The following is a 21,028-nucleotide window of genomic DNA, read 5'->3' as shown; positions in this document are numbered from 1 at the left end:
GCCCGTGCTGGTAGGTAAGTAGCGAGGTAAGAAGGCAGTGGGGGAGAGAAATGGGGCACACTAACTCGGGCGCACCAGGCGTTGTCAGTCAGTGAATGCCCAGGAGGGGGGCCCTTTGATAGGTTGTCGACATTAGCCCGCTGTGGCCGGGTACCTGCTGGCCTTGGACCTGTTGTGCCTGATCAGCCTGTGGTGCCTGTCTCACTCAGTAAGAGGTATTACTTAGCAACCAGGTACCTACAGATTAATAAGTAGGCATACTTAATGTATATCCCCTACTGAAGCCAAGCGTGTTTGTAGCCGTGTCTGCTTTCCGCAATGGCACCTACCGAGGCATGTACCTTTGGACAATTAGGGTAGTCGTGCTGAGTACGAAGTACGACCAAGGTACGGATAATGAGTAAGTAACTCTTTGGCATTTGGGGGGCAAGGGTCCTACTTAGGTACCTTGGCACTTCGATATTCAAGGCAAGTACTCCGTACCTACCTTCGCATAGCAATCACTCAGCCGCCATCTTTTACTTGCAGCCCGAGATATCTCTACGCTCCACAGGTACTGTGCTTGCAGAGATCGAGATTCATGAATAGGATTCATGAATATGCTTACTTACTGTGCAATATCACGGACCATGTACAGGACATCGTCGTCGTGTCATCCTAGGTAGGGGAGGACTGGTTGACCAGCACCACCGTACCTACTTGCCTGTGTGGATAGCTGCAGTAAGTAGGTACCTACCTAGGTACTAATACCTAGGTAGTGCAAGGCCGGCCAACCACGCATCTCATTTTCAACAACGGTTTCGAGCAAACCACGTTTGATTAGCATAATAATAATCTCAGAACTAGCCGTGCTACAAAGAACACACACTACACTTCGGCCATTTCCTACTAGCGCCTTTTCCCGTGTGCCTCGTCTCTAGCGTGAATGGGTGGTGTGGTGATACAGGCTCGTTCTCTTCCTTGCTGTCATTTCTCTCTCTCCCTCTCTCTCTCTCTCTCTCCATGTCTCCCTCTCCTTGCCTACCTACATACATGTACAAAGCCATCTTGGGGGGCCACAGCGCCGCCAATTTGTTGCGCGAGCACCGCAAACTACACCGTTGGCCCGTCATGCTACATGTTGCACCGCAGCGAAAATCATCCTTCTATGGATAAGCAAAAGCAGCCCCCCTCCTCTGCTCCTCTGCGGCATCCTCCCACAAGCCATTCGATTCCTGCAGATGGTGCCTCCAGGTAACACTAAGCGGAGATACGCAACACCCCATCTCTTCCCTCTTCCAAGTGGCTTGGTGGGTGGGAGGGAGAGAAAGAGAAATATTCATGCCCACTCTCGACATGGCTCCGCCAAGGCAAGACGCGGGCTAGCGGGGCTGATGCGACAAGGGCCTGGGTTCCCTGCCATCCGCTTTTATTAGGCGGTCGTGAGCTTGTTTCCAGCAGCATCCCTCAGCATCCCTCAGCGCCTCTCAGCATTCAAGAGCTTCTCCCGGCACATCCTTCAATGGTCCCGGTATCTCTCTTGGTGGACACTAGACTGCGCCTTATTAGCACCGGTCCGGTCAGGCAAGGGAAGGTTTTGATGGGGACCAAAGGTGCGGAGAGTGTCGAGAAGCGTGAGGTGAGAGTGCTATGTACCTGGATCAGGTCCAGCAAGTGTAGAGATTGGACGAGGGCCTCTAGAATACGGTGCATCTATACTAGATCTATTGGCCAAACTTTGTTTCTTGTCCGCCAAGTGATTTGTTTGTCTGCCCTAAAACCGTATCATCGGCTTCTACTCCATAGGTACGCAACGATCTTTTTGGATCCCCACCAGCGAGTAAGTAGACCAAAGGCTAAACCAAGTATGACCGCAAAAGAAGAAGTGGCTGCTTCACTTCCTCAACAAACCACAACTAGCAATCTGTATCCGTAATCTGTCACTACTTGGTAGAGAAGTAGCAAAGTAGGCAACAGCACACCCTTTTCCTCATCTCCTTCACCCCCCTCTCCCTGGCGACCTGCTTATTTGGCACGCCTTGGTGGATCCGTCCCTACGTGCTTACAAAAATACATGTAGCCAGCTATCTCTTCGTCTTTGCCTCATCGACTTGCAAAGTTGCAAGCCCGAGAATTCGAGTGCAAGCAGCATCCATTCATTCGGTGGGCCGCCCACTGCCAATACTGATACTGCGCCTCCCCGAAGTCGCCGTGAATGGACAGCTGGGTCACTCACTCGCCGCACATCCGTTCCCGCACCCTCGACGGCAGCCGTCGACGTAACCAGCAACCCTGTGCCTTCCTTGCTCACGGCGGCCAGTCCCTTCTTTCCATTGTCAGTGACAGCTTCTAGCTTCTCGTCGGTGGACACATGGCGCTGTTGTCGATGCCACTATGGACAGATACAACGCGGTCTCGCCCGACTCACACCTTGTCTTCTCGCTTCTTTCATCGTAGCCCTGCTTAGCCGGGTAGACTACGACAAGAATCCCTTACCATAAGATACAAGTGCTCGCAAAATTACGGATTACCAAGTTTGTAACTCTTGGTCAAGCTGAGCAAGGGTCAAGGGATAGCATGAAGAATGTCGGTGCCCAAAAAATGATCAAGGGGGTGAATGACTTGACTCGTCCTTACAGCAGCCAAACCCCCTCACAGCTCCTATTCCTTTTCGGCTAGTTAGAGTCTTGTGCCACTTCTTCTTTCCCCCCTCTGTGCCTTGCCTTGCTCAGCTCCTACCCTGTTGCCCTTTACGCCGCATCGCTGCCACTAGAGACAAGGCTTCCCAAAGTTCGTTTATACCAACGCATTTGTGCGTATTCACCTGCTACCAGAGTATTTGATAGGTCATATGCGAACAGCAATATCCATTACGGGACTATACCATGTCTCGCAACAAGTAAACTGATCCTTATATGCCGAGGGTGGGCATGGCCATGACTCTCCACTCACACAGTTGGGACGCCATTATCAGGTATTCACAGCGAGAAAGCTACGGACGAATTAACTGAAATTCCCCTGTTTATACGGATTAACAACCACCCGAAATGGTATCGACGCACCGCAGTCTTCTTCCGGATGACAGGGCCTGCACGCTTCTCCCCCGTGAATCCGGGGTGATGCGGCTGTCAGACCCGAAGCAAAATAGAAGATACAATACCCAGCTTCCGCGGTTGAGCATCTAGCGTGTTACAACCAATGCAACGCATCACTGTAACGAAGGGCAGAAAGGCGGTGGCCTGTACTCACGTAACAAGGCCTACGTTGCGTCAATAGGCTGCTCTGTGCACGAACGTGGAAGAAAGCTACTTAGATCAGTTCTCGGCAGTCACCTACGGCAGGTTTTTTTGCGACCTTGACTTGTCAACGCATCAGGGTGCCTGCCCTCGCTGGCTGGTGTCAATGGCTTGAAAGCAGCGGAGTCAAGCGTGTGCTTCCCAGCCAATCACCAGAACATACAGGGAAACTGGGCCGGCGCTATGAAGGTTTGTAACTTCCTGGACAGAGGGGAAACTCGAAAAGATTTGTCCACGGGTGATCTCAGAGTCAAGGGCAGAGCTTCACCCGGTTCGCAGAAAGATGCCGCCTCGAGTCCAGGGCTATCTCGTCCGATGTTGGGCAGACTGCTGTCGAAGCATTAGCCTGACAAGAACGTACCTTGGCGTCCCAAAGTATCTGAGACAGTGTTCAAAATCGTGAGGCCACTTGTTCTGCGTCAGCCGTGCTGGCCTACCCACTTAAGCAGCGTGTTGCGCGTGATAGAGCGGCCCATTTCTTCGCATCGTATTTTTCTTCGTCCGATGCGAGCGCCACGAGTTGCTACTGCCTGTCGAGGCGAAATAGAGGGGACCAGTAGGGCTACGACGGCGCGCGGTGCAACCCGATGCAGGACCGGGTGGGTTGACGTGGCGGTCTACCATGCGATAGCAGAAAATCACAACTGTTCGATGGCAGCGTCTTCGTCTTGTCAGAGAGATCGGCGTGGTTGTGTGCAGCAAGTTCAAGACCAGGGCTGAAGCGTCACCCTTGGTTGTGACTACTGGTACTGGTTGGAAGCTCTTGCAGGGTAGTGCTGCGACCAGTGGGCCGAAAACAGCAAGCCTGTGCACGGGCTTGGTTGCAATTCGGTCAACGGTCGCGTCAGGCTGTCAAGTGAACGGCAGCGGGCGGTGACGGCGCGGGAATGAGGCAGAAGTGAGGGAGACAGGCGTGGGCATGTTGGCAGGCCCGAGCTACCTAGCATACATGGCGAGCATTAGAGGTACTCAGTTAAGTGTGTAGTCGTGTAACCGCTTCGGCTATCGTCATCAGCACCGGCCCTGCCTCGATAGACCCGGGTGTTATGAGCCTAGCCCCGGTGGCTAAACGCCAGTACCGCACGAACTACTCGTTCTCTTAGCCTCTTCTGTCCATGTCAAGACGTTGGAAGGTGACAGGTCACAAAGTCGAGTCGATGAGCCTCCCCGCGCCGTTCCAGCGTGCTCCACCGGCGCACCGCAACCCCAGAGCCACAGAGGGTAGCGGAATATGGGATGGAGACGCAAACTAGGTTGTCGCCTGCAGGACGCATGCCTTGCTTTGGGATCAGCAAACGTTCGTGCGGGATGATAGTCGACAAGTCTAGAACCAAGAGTGCGTTGCGTGGTGCGGAATGGCTTGGTCTTGGCAAGTCAGGCGCAGGCTGAGGCAGCTGAATGCTGCGCAAAGGCCCTCCACCCTCCTTCTCTGTCCTGGCAAATTGTGATTGCCCTCAAGATTCCTCATGCACAATGCGATGCGCCTTTTTGCTTTTTTGTATCGGAACCTGACGCGCGCAGCAACGGTCCCAAGCTCGCTGCCGAGCCCTACAGCCGCCCAACAGAGTCAATTCAACGGCCAACAGCAGAAGCTCTAGTCAGGTAGCACGCCCAACAGCCGAGGATATTTTGCAAGCGCGGCTATTCCAGACACATCGAGATAGGCGGGCTATAACACGCTACTAGTCAGTCTGGTCTCTTTTTCTTTTTTTTTCTTTTTTTTTTCCCTCTCTCTCTCTTTTTTTTTTTTTTAAGTTTTCCCGCCCCTACAGCAGGAGCCTGAGCAAGTGATATATGACTGAAACCACAGTAGCGCGGCCCGTCATGTGAAGTCAGCCTCTAAAGTCAGCATGCTCTGGCATGATATTGTTATTGTGCAAGATGTCTTATACGTGGAAAAGGAAACATGATGGCGCGGCCGAGGCGGAAAGCTGCTCCAGCTACCTATGTAGAAAGGCGTGCCCAATGCCCCTTGAGTCGGTGAAACGTGCTAAGTATTGAAACACTGGCAGTGACGTCTCGACACCCCACCCAAGCTTCCATGAAACGGCCTGCCTAAGCAGCCAAGCCAGGCAGATGCACTGTGGCCAGCTCATGTCCAATCAGGCTCCACGACACGATTTGCGCACTGCGCTGGCCGCACAGCAACACCTCTTCTGAGAGACACGGTCTACTATCCCTCCCGCAAGACAGCTCTGCCACTATACTGGCCATAGAACGTGCACTTGGTCCCTTTCGGCCCCCCTTTCCCCCGGTGGGCTCGGCCGTCTGTCCGCTTGTCTGACCATGCATCGGGAGAGCGGCGGCGACGACGACGACGACGAGCGCAAGACGTCGACGCCCGAAAACGCTACCGTGCCAGACATCGTCTGCCAAACGGACCAGAAGAAGCAGGACGAGATCCGCAGTGCCTGTGCAGAGGCTGACATCCGAGAGCTGCAGCGCCTCGCGGAATCGGCTGGTGGCTTCCTGACCGACAGTCTACGCCAGCTAGCTTGTACGACCCCCTTCCTGTCCACCCTCGCCACTTCTTGGTTCAACCTGGCACGTGGTAACTCACGACTAAACTACACCCGTAGGGCCGATACTGCTTGGGGTACCTGCGCCGAGAACAAACCTCAACAATGAGCCACCTCCCAAGTCTGACGATGATGGTGGCGGCTGGAAAGAGCTGCCTCGTCACCGTGACGAAGACCAGGTCCAGCTCGACGTGAACCGATCTTTTGTCTATTACCCGCATGGTAACTACCACCATGCACCCGGCGCGAACCATACTACCTCCTGATCAGTTCTCTAACCATGCGCGCCTGCAATCACCAGACCTCTCCGACAGCGACCTCGAGCGACGGCGATCGCAGCTATCCGCTTTGATATCCGAGGTGCTCCGCACGTGTCCCTACCTGTGCTACTTTCAAGGTTACCACGACATATGCCAGGTGTTCCTGCTGGTCCTCCAGCCGGCGTGGGCGGCCAGGTGCGTCACCCGTCTGTCGGTGCTTCGCATCCGCGACTTCATGCTGCCCAACCTCGGCCCAACGACGGCACAGCTGCGTCTGCTTCCCGACATTCTCGGCTGCGCCGACCCGGCCCTCCGCCGGCACATCGCCACCATAGAGCCCTTCTATGCCCTCGCCGGCACCCTGACCATGTACGCCCACAACATCGAGGCCTACCACGATATCGCTCGCTTATTTGACGTGCTGTTGGCCCGTGAGCCCGTCTTCAGCATCTACATGTTTGCCCAGATTGTCGTGGACCGCCGTGATGAGATCTTCGACATTGATGAGCCTGACCTTCTCCAGGTCATCCTCGCTCGCGTCCCCGCCAATATGGACCTCGACTCCCTCATCGCCCGCTCTGTCACGCTCTACGCCCGCTGCCCTCCCTCGACGCTGCCCGCCTGGCGCCGCATCTCCCGCGCCAGCGCCCTCAAGACGGCCCGCGATGCCCAGCACGCCGCTGGACAGACGCTCCAGGACGGTGCCGCCTTCTTCGACGAGCAGTCCAAGGAGCTGCAATGGCTGGACCTTCGCAATTCCGTTCTGTCTGTCATGTGGGCGTACCGTCGCCCGGCCAAAGCCCTAGGTATGGCCGTGGCCGTGGGCCTTGTCGCCTTCTACGTGCGTCGGAACCCCACTCTTCTCAGTTCTATTGCATCTTTCTTTGCCAAGTGAGAAGAAAGGTAAAAACTGTAACAACACTGGCTATTTTTAGACTTTTGCTTTTTCTCATACGGCAGGTATTCTTTGCAAAACTAAGAGTAATGCATTAACAAGGAAAAGGCTAGCATGTGGAATAGATCAAATGTATCAATGAACAAAGAACGGCTCGACATTCCAAAACGTTATTCTTTCTCTAAGGGTGGTGGAATGTGAAAGTGAAAAAAACGAAGTGACTCTCCCTCCAACGCCTTTGGCCGTGACGCTCGTGGACCGCTCTGATGTGCGCTCATGGACTACGAAAAGACATGTATAAATGGCAGATAGATGATCGCTCAAAAATTGTGTGACGTAAAAACCGGTGTCAGTTCCACCTTATGTATCCCCCCCGGCGGCCCCCGATCCTTCAGCGCTTCGAAATTCATGTCATACTTTTACTCTCCGTCCTGGTAGGCTGCCTTTAGCTCTTCGAAATGCCGCTGGTGCTCGTCGGCCAGTTTCCCAGTCGTGTCGCTAATGATGGTCAGAATAAGTGAGTAGTTGTTGTACATGAAGCGCGCCGTCTTGCGCTTGTCGGCTCCAAAGGTGTTGCCGAAGCGCGTTAGGAATGCCTCCAGATCAGTGCGTAAACGCTGCAGGCTGGTCGCTACGGGCTCGTCGTCGCCAGCATCGATGCTGAGGGACAGAAACCCATGCAACAGCTGACCGAAGCGTTGGGTTACCTGATGCGGCGCCGCAGAGACCTTGGCCTGCTCTGCTGTTGACTTGCTGGCCTTTGCCGGTGTGGAATTGATAAGCTGTCGGACTGACTCGCAGTGACGATCCATAATGACTTGCAGCCGCGGCCACAGCAGCATGTTCGTGGCATTGACATAGCTATCCACGGCTGGTACTCGGCGGCGCTGCAGCTCAAAAGCAAAATGCTGGTTCAGCCGAATACAGATAAGAACGCCTAGTGCGTCATAGGTGTCGCCGATAAGGGTCTTGGATAGTGTTTTGCCAAGCTCGAAAGTAGGCTCAAAAATGTAGTTAAAATTTCTTGAAATATGGGAAAATGACAATGCAGGTGAAAAGTATGTAGCAAGGAATGTATACTCCGCCGCTGCATTGTCTATCAGAGCGAGATTGAAACTCCGGAATGGCACTTCCAAGTAGTGTGTGGCCTTGTCTTCCTCGGCAAGGAAGGACGAGAGCGCGGGTTGCCCACTCGCTCTGACCATGTCGATTCGGCGTCCAATATTAAAGGCATCATGTGGTGGTCCGGACATTCGTGCAGCTGATAAGACGCTGGCCATGCGCGTCGTTTCTTCATGATTCAGCGTGTCGTTTTTGTCTAGGATGTGAAGCTTGATTTTGCCCAGCGCCTTTTCATATCGGGTAAATTGAGTAAGATAGTACCAGCGCATGGTGTTCATGTAAGCCAGTGCAATTTCCTCCGCAAGCTGTTGGTGGTGTTTGTGCAAGAACGTATAGAGCTCCTTAAACTTGAGGAAGTTTTGTTGTTGGATAATCTGCGCATTGATGTTGGGCGATCGCAAGGCCTTGATTTGCGCGACGATGACGTCCCGAATACGCTCGACTGCCTATGTTTGTCCGCTGTCAGTAACTTGCTCTTTCTAAGCCGCATTACTGGTCGAACATACCTTTTGCACCAGCTTCTCTAATAGCGGGCCAAGGTCAGAAGTTGCCTTACTCTGCTGAGTTTCACTGGTCTTCTTCCTGTGGGCCGTGGCTCGTCGATCGAGCTCTGTGAGCAGCTTGGGCCAAGTTTCGTCGATGTGACCAGTCGTAATCTTGGTAATAATTTCGGGCGATACGCTGAGTTCTTCGACCAGGGGGCTGAGAGCCTTTTCAACCTCTTTTCGGTTCTCAAGCCTCTTATTCAGTGCAGTCGAGCGATCTTGCAAAGACTCAATGTCTGCAGCCACAGAGGCCAAGTCGTTGCGAAAACTTGTCAGGTTCATCTCCACCGAGCTTAGAATATCATCGCAGGCAGTGATTGAACGGTGCAAGTCCTCGAATTTCGCTTGGTCGCTTTCATCTGTACACATGTTAGCCACAGACCCGCAGAGATGCGTGGCTCGTTCCATACGATCAGAGGGTTTCTGAGCTTTTGATATTGGCGGCAGTGCGTCTATATTATATTCAGACACGGCGAGCTCCTTTAACGATAAACCACCAAAATCAAAGTCCAAGTCGAAGTCTGGGTCAAGAATGTCGAACTCAGCAGCCTGCGACGAGCTCGGTGTCTTCCCCAAAAGCTTCTCCAACGTTTGTATAGAATCTGTGGGGTACGCGACTGGCGATGAGGATTGCCTCAAGCCTGAACCGTTGGGTCGGCGTGACGATGCCAGCAGTGAAGTGGAGGATTCGGAAGAGACAAGCGATAACGAAGAGGCCCTAGGGGATTGCCCTTGACGCTGGGACGTAACGTATGGACTGAGATTGCTCGAGGTTCGTCGTGGCAGCGGCGAATATGATCGAGAGACAGATTGGGGCGTGGATGAGCCAGAGCCGCTGGCCTGGCCAGCGAGCCGGTCAAGCCACATTGCGGTTTAGAAAGGGATGGAGCGTCGCGAGGGTATCATGAAGGCTACACGAGGATGAGGGTGCGGCCAGCGACGATGACGGTATTGACTCTAAAGTTCAGTTGCATCCGAGGGTATTCTGGAGGGCGATTGGCGGTAAATAGAGCAGTTGTGGCCGCTGGGCACGAGACGACGTTTGCATGTAGGTGATGATATGGCGTACATGAAGGTACCCATGGAGCTGCGCACCTAGCAGTCAGGTTAGTATGGAGTCGCTCGCCTACAAGAGCGCATCTCGCTGGCAGAGAGAAGGCTTTACCTAAACGGGACAGTGTCTAATGTGGGCCGACAGTTGCCAGAAAGAACGCTGTAATCTGTACGCAGGCAGGGAGGCACCTCGAGGCAAAGCGACTGCCTGGTACCTACCTAGGCGATGAGGCAGGTAGCTACCTTGTCCTGCATGGCTTTACCCGTCTCCCGGCAGCGGTAAAGAGGTACCTCGTTTCCTAAGTGCCTACCTAGGTACCTACCTACCTAGGTAGGGCCAGGCTGCGGGGCGTCCTCTCCAGCAACCAGTGGCAACCACTCTCACTGGCCTGTCCCAGCCTGTGGACTGCCAAATTCACACAATCTGCCCAATCACACAGGCCAGGAAAAAAAATCCAGACCCGGCTCACAGCTTTTTTTTTTCGTTGCGCGCCACCAAACTCGCACCCGGCCTCCTCCCTCCCGCTACCTACCTCCTACTATTATTGTACCCTGAACGCTTTTTTTCCTCCACCTAGCTCCTCCACCTCTCTCTCCTTCTGGTGCACAACAACTTTCTTTCCCATCAATTTTTCGCTTCTCCCGTCTTTACGCCCTCTTCTCGCGCAATCAATCATCATGTCTGCTGAGGAGGTAAGATGCTGCTCTCTGCCCGCCCCGCGAGCTCTCAGTCGTGCGCGCCGTCGCAACCGCTGCCTCGCATCACCCCGCACCTCGCCTCGTGCCCCTCGCCTGGCGCTCTCAACACCACCACTTCCATCCGCCTCAACCAAACCCGTCTCTCTTCCGCGCCTTGCTTTGCCTCTCGTCTCTTCTCCATCATTCCATGGCTAACTCCATCTCCTCTACCAGCACGATGTTACCTTCGAGTCCGCCGATGCCGGCGCCTCTCTTACCTTCCCTATGCAGTGCTCTGCTCTGCGTAAGAACGGTTTCGTCGTGATCAAGGGCCGCCCTTGCAAGATTATCGACATGTCCACCTCCAAGACCGGCAAGCACGGTCACGCCAAGGTCCACCTTGTCGCCACCGATATCTTCACTGGCAAGAAGTACGAAGATCTCTCTCCCTCTACCCACAACATGGACGTCCCCAACGTCTCCCGTCGTGAGTACCAGCTTGTACGTTGCCTTCCTTCTCCCTGCTTTGCTTTACCTTCGCGCTTCCGTCCTTCCTTCAATGGTGCTGACCCGATCCAATAGCTTGACATCTCCGACGACGGTTTCCTCTCCCTCATGAACGACGACGGTGACACCAAGGATGATGTCCGCATGCCCGATGGTGAAATCGGTGACAAGATTAAGAAGCTCTTCACAGAGGATGAGAAGGACACCAGTAAGTTGCTGATTGCTCCACAATTGATCCGTCTCCTGCCTCGCATAGATCATTAATCGTCGATTCCCTAGACGTCATCATTCTTACCTCCATGGGCGAGCAGGCTGCCGTTGAAGCCAAGGAGGCCCCCAAGGGTGCGTAAGCGCCTCGCTTCGGTTCTGACGCACAGCCGCCGGCTGCTCGAGGGCCTTCCAACTCCCTCTACATTGACGAGGAGTCTTTCATGAATAGCGTTGTTAGTTGCTGTTTGTCCGACAGCTGCTTCGGGCGCTGTGCCGGGCTTGTTGCGTTGAAAGGCTTTCCGTAGTCGGGATATGATTCATGCTGCTATGTTTTAAATTTCGGCATCTACAACTTGAAGACTATCGGATTTGAATCTGTTTCTTATACCGACATGACAATGACTTCTTGATAGCTGTTCATAGATGGAAAGTGAGACAAAAAAAATACACTAGCCTTATATGCTGAACTTGACGGCGAATTCTGCGCCTGGGAAAAAAAATCTACGCTCTGGCGAATTCGACTACTAAATTTGCACCATCTTAGAACTTACCTCCCAGATGCAGTGTAATTCTGATTTCCCTGTTGAGGTGCATCTGTCTCAGACTTCATGGAGCTTTTTGCCCGGAGAGTTTGAACGTGCGAGGTCCCGCTATACACAAAATCCTGCACCTGTGGCTGGCCGGTGGCCCGAACCTCTCGTTCACAACCTCTCTCCACATACTAGCAACTGCTTGCCTCGTTCTACAGATACGCCTGGCAGCTGTTATAATATGCCTCCCAAAACCATGTCTACGAAAAGAATGCTCATCACTATAATTCGTTAAGAAACCCGAGACCTCTCTCTCAAACCATTGGTGTTGTAACGTTTGATTCACTCAGCACGATTTGTCTTTTATATCCTCAGCATGAGTGACTCTCGAGATTTGCGGCGAATGCCGCGAGGCGAACGATGTCCCGAATGCGGAAGTCAAAGATATTATCTCCAGGATGGCATGCGTTACTGCGCCCGTGGGCACCAGGTTGAGGTACGAATCAATAGTCATCGTCGACCTATTCTACAAGGGCTGACCACAACTTGGACTTTAGGGATTCATTCAATTTGACCTTGGTGAAGAAGCTGAAGCTGGCATGATGGGAACAGTCTCCAAAAAGCAGAAGGCCTCCAGGGAAAAGGAAAAGCGACAGCTCACTGGCGAGGCTGGAAAAATGCTGTATCTGGAAGCCCTCCAGCTACTACTTCGCAAGCAGCTATTGTGGCTCATAAAGGAAAAGGGGCATATGGAGGAGCTGGAAACAGTTGTTCGAGACTTGTGGGATTTGCGCATTCGCGGTGCGACAGCGTTAGGGCAGGGCACCGCTTCAGGGGCGGCTTCGGAGAACGTCTTAGAGATCTTCAGCTCCCAGCCGACCGTTGTCGAACCCACGCAGCTGTGGACTTCACGATCGAGAGCGCAGAACTGGAGTGCCGATCGCGGGCTTAGCTGGCCGATACCAAGCTTGAGCGAGACCCTCGCACTGTGCTACTTGGGCTGCTATCTTTTGCGGTTACCAACACGCCTTGGTGACCTCATTAAATGGGCAAATGATTTCCATTTCCCCTATCGACATGCTGTGCGTTTAATATATTTAGCCGACCACGGCAATGACACATTCGGATAACAACTAACGCAGCGTTAAGTTTCAGCAGTTGCCCGCTGAGATGCAAGAGCGAATGCCATCTAGCTATATTAAAGTTTTGAAGTCACCAATTCGAGCGCCTTTACATGGTGCTCAAGCGTACTCGACAGTCATGGATTTAGCTTGTTCATACTACCTCAACTACAACATGCTATTCCCAGATCTCAATTACATCCCGCTGCTAGTGCAGTATGCCAAGCTGCTAGCATTACCAGGTTTGTTATTCGACTATTACATGACGAAGTCGGCTGAGATGTGTTAGTGGAATGCATTGCTGCTGTTCGGAGAATCTGCAACGTACTTGGTTATCGATTTCATTTGCCAGTACAGAGTTCTCGAGTACATCCTCTCCATAATCCGGAGATTCGACTCGTCGCCTTACTCATTGTTGCCACGAAGCTATGTTTCCCGTTCAGTGGCGGGAGTCCACTCACTATATCTGATGATGGCTTGACTCTGCCATCATTTGACTGGGATAGCTGGCAGCCTGCCAAAGGCCAGCCAAGCCGAGACGAGCCACGTACATTCGATGGTGTAACGCCCAGTGACGTTGCGAGCATGACAGACGACGATCTCGATGCTTATTTCCGTCATATCGCAAGTTTCTTGGAAAAAAAGGGTAAATGATTCCGCTTGTGTATGGGAACAAGTCACTTACTCTCTACACAGATACAAACCCAGTCACGGAGTTTTTTCCATCGGAGCCAGAGTCAGTGCTTGATCCTGTGCAGGCAGAACCGACACCCGAAGAAGTGGACGAGATGGCTCACGCAGTGTTGCAAAACGCCATGGGAATGCCGAGTATAGAGGTGCCTAGCAAGTTCACTTACGAAGCATATCGAAAGGTCGACGATCTCCCCCCGGTAGCCAATTTATTCTATAGCGCTATCAGTGAGTACCTCACGTTGCAATGTTGAAAGTTGCCGTTTCAGTTTAGAAAACCATTCTGATTATGGATGTACAGGCTCTGCTGCTGAAGTCTCACTCGAAACCACGGTGCGCGCCGTGTACATGCTTGAGCAAGCCATTGTAGCATGGCAAAAGGCTGAAGGCAGCAAATAAACAACTATATATCTATATATCAACGCGCTGTAGCAATTCAAGATACCCTTTGCTTAAAGACTTGCTTATGAATACATGTCAGAGCCGATATGCGCAAATTGAGATTTGCACTGCACGTCCACTTACTTATTACATGCAGTGGCCCTTATTATCCCAATGAGCCAGATCGACACAGGCAGAAAACCTTGTCCGAAAGTAGGCCCGCAAAGAGGCGAAGCCGAAAAGGTGGGGAGCACACATTTGCAGTTCGGTAAAGGAGATTGTCACGTGAGGTCTGGGCAAACCTAGGGTTTCCGAGTATTTGCGCCTTTGCGCCCCACCAAATACACGCGCAGTTTGAGCCTCCGAAACCTCACATCGTCAGAGTCACAGAAATCAGTAAAGAGTAAGTAAAGTGTTGCGCAGTTAAGACTTGGAGGAACTTGTGCATGCTAACAGTCGGACAGTGCAGATGTAAGCTTTCGCCCCCGATTGCTGTCGCCCAGTGCCGCCTCGAACCGAAACCGCCGAGATAGAGCTTCGACACGATCGCTTTAGAGGACAGAAATACTGACAAGAGTGTTGCTTACAGTTTCGTGAAGACCCTGACGGGCAAGACCATCACCCTCGAGGTCGAGTCCTCGGACACTATCGACAATGTCAAGTCCAAGATCCAGGACAAGGAGGGTATCCCCCCCGACCAGCAGCGCCTGATCTTTGCTGGCAAGCAGCTCGAGGATGGCCGCACTCTGTCCGACTACAACATCCAGAAGGTTCGTTGCTCCCTCTCCGCCACCGACGACAACTTCGATACACCGAATGCCGATTTCTATGGTTTTTTTTTTCCTTCAGAGTGTCGCGGAACGAACTTATTTTGGTGGCAAGAGTGGTTTTTGGCTGACTGAGTATGCGTTAACAGGAGTCTACCCTCCACCTGGTCCTCCGCCTTCGTGGTGGTATCATTGAGCCCTCTCTGAAGGCTCTGGCCTCCAAGTTCAACTGCGAGAAGATGATCTGCCGCAAGTGCTACGTATGTCGACAACAGCCAATATGGCCCATGAAACCTCGCACGAACGACAGCATACTAACCCGAACGGTCGCAGGCTCGTCTCCCCCCCCGTGCCACCAACTGCCGCAAGCGCAAGTGCGGCCACACCAACCAGCTCCGCCCTAAGAAGAAGCTCAAATAGACGATGCGTTGTGGCAAATCCAATTTGTGTGGATGTTGGCGTCTGGGTGGTTTCTGGCATTCTGACGAATTTGGCGAGGATAAGAGATGCTTCCCGGGTTCGCGAAATTACTTTTTCCTTGTTGTTTCTACGGTAGCATCCTTTGCTCAGGCAATGCATTCTAGACGATGCCAATGAACTAAAAAGAACAAAAATATATTTCAAAAATCGAATCTGGCCGCATGCAGACACGTGACATGCAATCAAGACGGCGACGAGACATCCAAACGGCGGAGCAGGCACGAGACGTGCAACTTTCTGTTCTATTTGGGAGCCAAGACCTGACGGGCTTGCAATGACTCAAACGAACCATTCCAGCGTTGGCGTAGCCACGGTCACGACTGCGGCTGGCCTCCGTACATGGCCGTCGGTGATCCGGACGCCAGCGCTCTACTTGGCGAGCATGCATCACCTAATAAATATGTCGAATATACCGAATACCATTCTGACTTGAGAAATAATGCCAGTGCTTGTTCGACATGTCGTCCAGACTGTAATTGGACATGGTTGCTAATCAATTTATTGTAGTCTTAACTGATGTCAATGCCGCCCTTGACGGTCATCATGATGAGGCGTGGCACAGATGAAACTCGCAAGAACGTGGCTTTACAAGCCAGCCATAGTATCTCTGTTAATATTCAACCTATACGAGCACAGGAATAATGCTTTCAGCAAGGCTAAACAGCTTTTTTGAGAAGCTGTTTGTTACCGGTGTACCGACCATTGCGAGTACCATTTTCTGCTTATACTCGTCATAAATGGAGCCTGTAAAGGTGTTGACGGCGACAATAGACCCTTTGCCAGTGTTTGCGTCAAAGTCCTCCATAATCGGACCACCACTGGCACCGCCGCTCATATAGCAGGCCACTTGCAGCATAGAAGGGTCTGGGCCAAAGAGTCCCGGCGTTCCATTGCAGGTAGCTAGTCTCCGTCCCGTAAAGGCCGGTGTGCCGTATCGAAGATGATCTTGCGCGCCCGCGCCATCGCTGCGAGGGTATCCAAAGAGCCAACGCCGCTTGTATGGCTGCTCGGGCGCCGCGTCTGTGAATTTGATGCGCCGTCCTGTCCCTAGTACGCTCTCGGCGTCAGAGTTGGACGCAGGGTCCGGATTGAGCACGAGGAATGCACGGTCATGAATCTCCCCCTCAAAACCTGGGCTCGCTTCCCAGTGGCTCGAGATGTAGCCCCTATTGACGGTGAAGTTGGCGACTCCGCTACCGTCACGGAAGCCAGGAATGAAGAGTAGGTTGGTCAACCAGGTGCCATTGACGCCGCTTGGGGCTCCAAAGATGCAGTGGCCTGCCGTCACAACTACAGCACCATTCCGACTATTTAATAGCGTGCCGGTGCAGCTGCCGTCTTGCGCAGTGCCGTTGGTTAGAAATACAGTGCTCAGGATTCGACCGACAGTGCGCACGATTGACTGTGTGTCGCCAAACTCGTTACCATATGGTCGCTCTTCAAACGGTAAAGGGAACGATGCAGGCAAGAGCGGGTCATCGTGGAGTGTCTCGATGCGTTCAGGTGTCCAGTAGCTTCGGATACGCTGGTCCTCGACGGTGGTATTGGTGTATAGATGCTCCACGATCGTTTCAGTAGCTGCCGGCGCAGCCGTCGCAACCGCTGCGGCGACCAAGCAGGCGGCTAGTCTATGCATGATGCAATGGGCACTTTGCGACGTAAAGTATATAGATGAGAATCTCTGTGATAGAGACTTGTGAGAACAGAGGCGAGTGAATAAATATTGACGCGGAGCACCTTTAGATATACGGTCTGCTTCCAAGCTACGTCTAGGCATGCGCAACGAAAGCTCGTATCTTCGTGGCTAAAGTCTCGTATATCTCGTACTGTTTCGCAGTGGCAGAATGACCATACTTCCGAGAAAGGCAGCTCGCTATCTATAGAGTCTCGTCTACACGCGCGACCCTGCAGATACGAAGCCATGATTTCTTAGACTGCATGGTCTGCGTGGATCACTGGCCCACGTGAGAATGTTTCCAGCCCCCGAGGACTAATTTCCATACCACTTGAGCAATAATTGATGCAGGAAACCTTGAGGGTTGAAATATCTGCCTACCAATATTTGCCGAACGGGTTAGAAAATCTAATCACCTCCCTCGCTCGGCAAACTCAAGCCAATTGGCAGGTGGGCAAAGCCGTCGATGCAGAAGATCCGGTCTCTGGAACTGCGCATACTATATGCCGTGAGAGGAACCGACTATTTCGCTGAAAATAATTCTACGAAACGCCAGGACCTCTATCGAAGATGTTACATTCGCTCATCTACAGAGCGAAGAGCGAGGAAACAAAGCAGCGGGTGGCATCGCTATCCACCTGCGGATTTGTCGGGTTACAATATTCGCAATACGAGTAGTGCCTGTTGGGGTATTGGCAGTCTCCGCCATTACCCACGGAGTCTCCGGACATTGATGATCGAATCAAGAAACCTGTCTGAGCTGTAGAGTCGCAATGCGTTCAATAGCTTGCACCAGAACCTTCCTTATCGGCCGGCGCCTTGTGCATCACACTGGCAGCGCTGCATTCAATGCACCATATCGTTCTGTTGCAAACAGCCAATAGTAGGAGACTTGGTTACTAAATTTTCGGATATCTGTACTTGGTATATTTTATATCTATTATCATTATTTTTCCTCACATGGCTCCGTCTCTAACTTCACCCTATATCTCGTCCAACACAAATGTCCGCTGTTTAGTTCGCATCCAAGAGCTGGTGTGATTTTCCCTAGCCACCGGGCTAGCTTCTCTACAGGTCGAGAGCAATGGTACCGGGGCTTGGAAACTACAGGGCTGCTCCTTTCTAACAGGCAATCCAAAGTTTCATTCTTATTGAGGAGGCCTGGAGGCCATCCATTGATAGCCGCGTGGTGGTCAGGAGTAGTCGCGGGTTGCCAAGATGAACGAGCGACTATCAATGGAGAATGAACCGTCAACAAGAACGCCAGAATGTAAGCAGCTCCAAAACCTGAAGAATTCAATGGATTTTCAAACGATAAAACAAGAATTTTTTTCTTCTTTTTGGGAGGCTCAAGTACTTGCATTGTTGCCATTGACACCTGCCGAAGCGGCTACAATGTGTTACTCAGCAACAGAAAATAGACGATATTTTTTACACAGTGTCATGTTCTTTTCTGCTTGAAGAATTGCAGTTATTTTTGACCGATATCTTCATATCTCGAAAAAAAAAAATTCCAACTTATCGTTCTCAATTGCATGAGGCCGCTCAGCCAAGCCAAAATTGCGCTACGTTATTGGTTTACAAGGTTAGTCAGATTTCAATCTCGGGCCACTTTGGCCCACGACGGCGACAGCTGTCCCTAGCTCTCCCACCCTGCAAACCCGCCGCCAGGGACGTTTGGACTTTTACGTCAACCAAGAATCCGCCATCCGACGGCCTCGAAAGACTAACTGGTGAAGGCAGATTGCAAGTCTTGGACACACACGTTCTTTCATAAAAGCGATAGAAAATGTCGCGCTCCGGATACGACGCCGTAGTCGACGTGGACGACGAGGTACGTGTTGCGACGATGCGCAAGGGGGCTCCAGGACGAATACCCTTCAACACAACCTCGGAATGATTTCCTTTAGGCCCATTTTTCCCTGTGGCCTCTCTTTTTTGCATGAAATTTATGGCGTGAACGCAACCGCTAACGACTGCCCGCTTCGGCCACCCTTGCCGGCGAAACAGGGCGACCTTGGCCACACGGACCTGCAAGAAGACGGCCTCGAATTCCACAACTCGACGTTCCAGGAGGGCGCGGCGCGCGGCGCGCGCAAGGGCGGCAGCTCCCCGGGCCTGCCTCCGCCCGTGACGGCCTCGTCCGGCTCGTCGTCGCAGAAGCGCTTCCTGTGGTCGACGTCCTTTTACGCGCAGTTCTTCGACGTGGACACGTCGGCGGTGCTGTCACGCTGCGGGGCGGCGCTGTTCCCTCGCGCCAACTTCCTCGACGTCCTCGACGGCAACCCGGACCTCTACGGCCCGTTTTGGATCGCCACGACGGTCGTGCTCATCCTCTTCCTGGGCGGCAGCATCAGTCAGTGGCTGGCGACGCGGGGCACGGTGCCCTTTGCGTACGACTTTCGCCTTCTCAGCGGTAGGTGACTCTTGTTCCCCCGGGTGCATCCCCCCCCCCCAAACGCATAACCATGGTATCTCTGACTTTGTCTTGTTTTCGTTTGTCTGTAGGCGCCGCCGGCTTGGTGTACGGATACACGCTCGTCATCCCCGTCGTCCTCTTCCTTGCGCTGCGCTACTTTGGCAGCGAGTCGGCCAACCTGCTCGAGTGCTGGGCCCTCTACGGCTACTCCAACCTCATCTGGGTCCCGGTGGCTTGCATCAGCTGGTCTCCCGTGTCCATTCTCAACTGGACGTTTGTCGCCGTCGGCTTCGGCGTGTCGGTCGCCTTCCTGCTGCGCAACCTCTACCCTGTGCTGAGCGCCACGGACCGCCAGACGAGCAAGGTCCTGCTCATCATTGTCGTGGCACTCCACTTTGGCCTCTCGCTGGCCATCAAGATTCTCTTCTTCGCCCACGGCAGTCCCGTCGCCAAGAAGCCGCCGCAGGAGGGTGGTGGCGGTGATGATGCTGGCGGCGGTGGTGAGAAGTTCTTCCTTCTCTTCTAATTGGGCAAGGGCTTGCTCAATGTAAATTAAATAACGTTCAAGGGCATATGTTAGCTTGATTGTTTCGGTAGTTTCTGATTGAATGCATTTTCTATTGCCATGAAATGCAACTGAATTTGTTTTGTTAAGGGTGACTTGCTGAGCATCGAGAACTTGGATGGTTGAATGATCCATGTGAGGAGTTGTCATCTTCTAATGTACAATCTTGCAGTGTGAATATACAGCTTCTTTGTCTTCCATCACGACGCAAAGGCGTCACTTGCCACCATCAACCTTCTCGACCGGCCCATTGTGCTCCGCCCAGTCGAGCCAGGAGCCAGGGTACTCGCCGACGTTCGTCCACCCAGCGTGCAGGGCCAGCCCGGCCGCCGTCCTGGCGCGCACGCCCGCCTTGCAGTAGAAGACGAGCGTCTTGTCCTTGCCCGGGCGCGGGTACCCGAACATGTCCTCAAACTCCTCCTCGGGGACGTGGAAGCTCTGCACGGCCGTTGTCACGGGTATGTTGATGGCGCCGGGGATCTTGCCCGTCTCGCGGAGCTCGACCGGTTCGCGGACGTCTAGCCGTCGTGACCCATCATCATCAGCTTCTGCCAAAAACACAATGCCATGGGAAAAGGGCAAAGCAAGGCGGCAAAACCAAAAACGGCGGAAAAGAAAGAAAAAGACAAGGTTCCGGTCCAAGGCGGGGAAAGAAGGAGGGGGAAGAAACGTACCGACGAAAACTACATTCTTATCCTCGTTGGTCTGAAGCTGCTTCTGAATGTCGGCGAAGCTCCAGAGCTTAGACGGCGTCGGCCCGGTGGCCGAGTAACTACGGGCAGCTAGCGATGGCGGCGCTGGCGGCACCCCGCCGCGTCGACGAGCGGCGGTCGCCGAGGAGCGAGCGGGAGTTCGTGTGCAGGCGGTGGTGAGAGCACGAGGTGCCGACGGCAAGGCGCCAGTCGTCACGCATCGCTGGGCTGACGCAGCGCGCCAGGCGTTGGTGGCAGCAGGACGAAGTGCAGTCGCGGAGCGGACGGCCGCGGCGACGACTGTTTGGCTTGACATGGCTGTGACAATTCTATATGTGTGTATGTGTGTATGTGTGTGTGTGCGCGCGCGCGCGAGGGGATGGTAAATGGCGCTCGAGTCGTCAGTTCAGTCAAATACAATTGTGCGGCGTTGACAGAGAAGGGACCGATGGTGGTGTGGGTGGTGTAGCTGGTTGTTGCAAGGTGAGGCAGTATACGAAGGGTGTCCGACACTCGGGCCAGGCGTTGGTCATCCGCCTACGAGTGCCTGGTAAGTGGGTGGCTCCAGTAATGCCATTCGCGCGTCACCAGACCACCACAACTCAGACGCTTGCAAGTCTCAATTGCCTGCCTGCGTCTGAATA

General features: G+C 53.2%; 7 protein-coding genes across 7 annotated transcripts; 4 read left to right on the top strand and 3 right to left on the bottom strand.

Annotated features, from left to right (window-relative positions):
* Nucleotides 1-5,561: 5,561 nt before the first annotated feature.
* V2A60_003029 (GTPase-activating protein GYP8) lies at nt 5,562-6,949 on the top strand (the record flags this gene model as incomplete). The annotated part of the gene is made up of 3 exons (XM_083254372.1): nt 5,562-5,772; nt 5,855-6,016; nt 6,096-6,949. The coding sequence occupies 3 exons, from the start codon at nt 5,562-5,564 to the stop codon at nt 6,947-6,949; spliced, it is 1,227 nt and encodes a 408-aa protein (XP_083110498.1).
* A 419-nt stretch (nt 6,950-7,368) lies between these two features.
* V2A60_003028 (Sac2 family-domain-containing protein) lies at nt 7,369-9,483 on the bottom strand (the record flags this gene model as incomplete). The annotated part of the gene is made up of 3 exons (XM_083254371.1): nt 7,369-8,517; nt 8,578-8,975; nt 9,027-9,483. 3 exons carry the CDS (start codon nt 9,481-9,483, stop codon nt 7,369-7,371), a joined length of 2,004 nt encoding a protein of 667 aa, XP_083110497.1.
* Nucleotides 9,484-10,347: 864 nt separating this feature from the next.
* V2A60_003027 (translation protein SH3-like domain-containing protein) lies at nt 10,348-11,204 on the top strand (the record flags this gene model as incomplete). The annotated part of the gene is made up of 4 exons (XM_083254370.1): nt 10,348-10,362; nt 10,582-10,848; nt 10,930-11,062; nt 11,134-11,204. The coding sequence occupies 4 exons, from the start codon at nt 10,348-10,350 to the stop codon at nt 11,202-11,204; spliced, it is 486 nt and encodes a 161-aa protein (XP_083110496.1).
* Nucleotides 11,205-11,970: 766 nt separating this feature from the next.
* V2A60_003026 (uncharacterized protein) lies at nt 11,971-14,973 on the top strand (the record flags this gene model as incomplete). The annotated part of the gene is made up of 6 exons (XM_083254369.1): nt 11,971-12,090; nt 12,152-12,527; nt 14,251-14,257; nt 14,376-14,556; nt 14,703-14,813; nt 14,887-14,973. 6 exons carry the CDS (start codon nt 11,971-11,973, stop codon nt 14,971-14,973), a joined length of 882 nt encoding a protein of 293 aa, XP_083110495.1.
* Nucleotides 14,974-15,655: 682 nt separating this feature from the next.
* Nucleotides 15,656-16,669, bottom strand: V2A60_003025 (trypsin-like serine peptidase; the record flags this gene model as incomplete). Its single annotated transcript, XM_083254368.1, has 1 exon — nt 15,656-16,669. The coding sequence occupies one exon, from the start codon at nt 16,667-16,669 to the stop codon at nt 15,656-15,658; it is 1,014 nt and encodes a 337-aa protein (XP_083110494.1).
* A 1,828-nt stretch (nt 16,670-18,497) lies between these two features.
* V2A60_003024 (Yip1 family protein) lies at nt 18,498-19,653 on the top strand (the record flags this gene model as incomplete). Its single annotated transcript, XM_083254367.1, has 3 exons — nt 18,498-18,542; nt 18,719-19,124; nt 19,217-19,653. 3 exons carry the CDS (start codon nt 18,498-18,500, stop codon nt 19,651-19,653), a joined length of 888 nt encoding a protein of 295 aa, XP_083110493.1.
* A 255-nt stretch (nt 19,654-19,908) lies between these two features.
* On the bottom strand, nt 19,909-20,700 carry V2A60_003023 (Rhodanese-like domain-containing protein; the record flags this gene model as incomplete). Its single annotated transcript, XM_083254366.1, has 2 exons — nt 19,909-20,210; nt 20,367-20,700. 2 exons carry the CDS (start codon nt 20,698-20,700, stop codon nt 19,909-19,911), a joined length of 636 nt encoding a protein of 211 aa, XP_083110492.1.
* Nucleotides 20,701-21,028: the final 328 nt, after the last annotated feature.

Source organism: Cordyceps javanica, chromosome 2, assembly GCF_051103115.1.
Source record: "Cordyceps javanica chromosome 2, complete sequence".
In the NCBI taxonomy this organism is placed as follows: domain Eukaryota; kingdom Fungi; phylum Ascomycota; class Sordariomycetes; order Hypocreales; family Cordycipitaceae; genus Cordyceps; species Cordyceps javanica.
This window is presented reverse-complemented; position numbering and strand designations above follow the sequence as displayed.